This window comes from Sinocyclocheilus grahami, unplaced genomic scaffold, assembly GCF_001515645.1.
Source record: "Sinocyclocheilus grahami isolate Dianchi unplaced genomic scaffold, SAMN03320097.WGS_v1.1 scaffold3599.1, whole genome shotgun sequence".
Lineage (NCBI taxonomy): Eukaryota > Metazoa > Chordata > Actinopteri > Cypriniformes > Cyprinidae > Sinocyclocheilus > Sinocyclocheilus grahami.
The window spans coordinates 22,560-24,073 of NW_015508693.1; the positions used below are offsets into that span (position 1 = coordinate 22,560).

At 38.8% G+C, this 1,514-nt stretch overlaps 1 protein-coding gene across 1 annotated transcript in view; it reads right to left on the reverse strand.

Annotated features, from left to right (window-relative positions):
- Window positions 1-784, reverse strand: part of LOC107576370 (multidrug resistance-associated protein 9-like) — a 12,886-nt gene extending 12,102 nt beyond the window's left edge. The window contains exon 1 of the mRNA XM_016262561.1: window positions 696-784. Within this exon, the coding sequence (XP_016118047.1) occupies window positions 696-784 (89 nt within the window). The remainder of the gene's footprint in view (window positions 1-695) is intronic.
- Window positions 785-1,514: the final 730 nt, after the last annotated feature.

Here is a 1,514-nt window from a genome sequence, read left to right on the forward strand (position 1 = left end):
AAATAATTGACTAAAAAGTACAGTTTAAAGATGCAATAATAAATCTTTAAACTTTATTTTAATATTCCATCTTTATTGCAATAATAATATGGCTCATTGATACAGACGGTTGATGGACTGCCCTGAACCGAATACTTGTGAAAAGCTTCACCAGAAGGTGCCCACACTGAACTTTCGCATGATAAAAAGTACAATAAACTATCATGTAGTGTTTTTTTAATGGGAATGTTAAACTTTTACATATTTAATCTATAATTTCCTTGTGCACTCCCACACCTGTATGAATGAGGTTATTAAAACGTCTGCCATAACAATCTCTGAGTAGAGTTGAGCATTTCAAGTTTCATATGGAGCCTGTGTGACTCATGCAGAGATCTTACCAAAGTGACAGATTTATGGTGATTCAAACACACATGCACACACTCATACACTCACGGCTCCTTAATTTCTCTGCACAATACATTTATGTTCCTCAAAGGATGAATGAATTTCTGTGCTGGAAGCAGAGAGCTAATGTACTCTGTGGAGTGTTCACAAGGTTTAAGTATTAGCCAAACTTATCTTTGAATAATTCAAATTCAACATTAAGTATATTAGTTGTTATCTCAGTAGGTTTAATTTTATGTTTTAAAGCTACTGATATACCTGCTGAACACAGTGAATAACACCAACTCTTGCCCTACATAACTGTTAACCATGTGTGATGGTCATTCCTTACACTGTTACAGAATTGACTGTTACTCGTCAGACCTTCATCTCTAATGGGATTCAGTTTGGCCGTCATGCCGGCATTTATTAAAAGCTTGTGCCACAATACCACCCCCTGGCCTATCTTGCCAAGCCCCACCCCCGTCCCTCAGAGGCTTTTAGGGACAGACCTTAAGGTCTTATGTGCTCTGGCTCAACTGCTGAACCATCATGCAAAAAAACTTCAGTATTCCTGTTTGTGTGCCCATTTTTTATGTGCTCCTATAACGCAATAGAACTGATGTTGCATAACGCAAATAAGACCCCTGGCAGTCATTACTCTAGACCACACTCTCCTGATATGACACGGTTTTTTAATACGATTTTCATTGGTAGTTTTTTGTGGCAGGGTGCTGTTATTGTGCGATGGCCCAGTGCCTTGATAGGTATGCTGATAGTGGGCTCAGGATACTGATATTGTGAGGCAGAGAGACAGATGTGGGATCCAAAAACAAGGAAAAAATTGCATATTGTGTCCAGGTGGAGCTCATACAGTTGTCAGGATTTTGAACTTGATCAAACTTGATCAATGTGAATGAAGACCAAAGTCCACACCCATGTCTTGGTCAGCAAACAGCTTATCAGAAACTGTAACTGGCTGAGGACAGATGGCCAATTCAGTCTCAGTAATACAGGACATGTTAACGTTTTAGTCAGATCAATGTTCTTTTAAAAGCTTTTGATGCCCATACACTACATGACTTTCAAAGGTGTGTCTTTTCAAAAAGGTACCGCCCCAGTGACAACTTTTGTACCTTTTTTTCTGA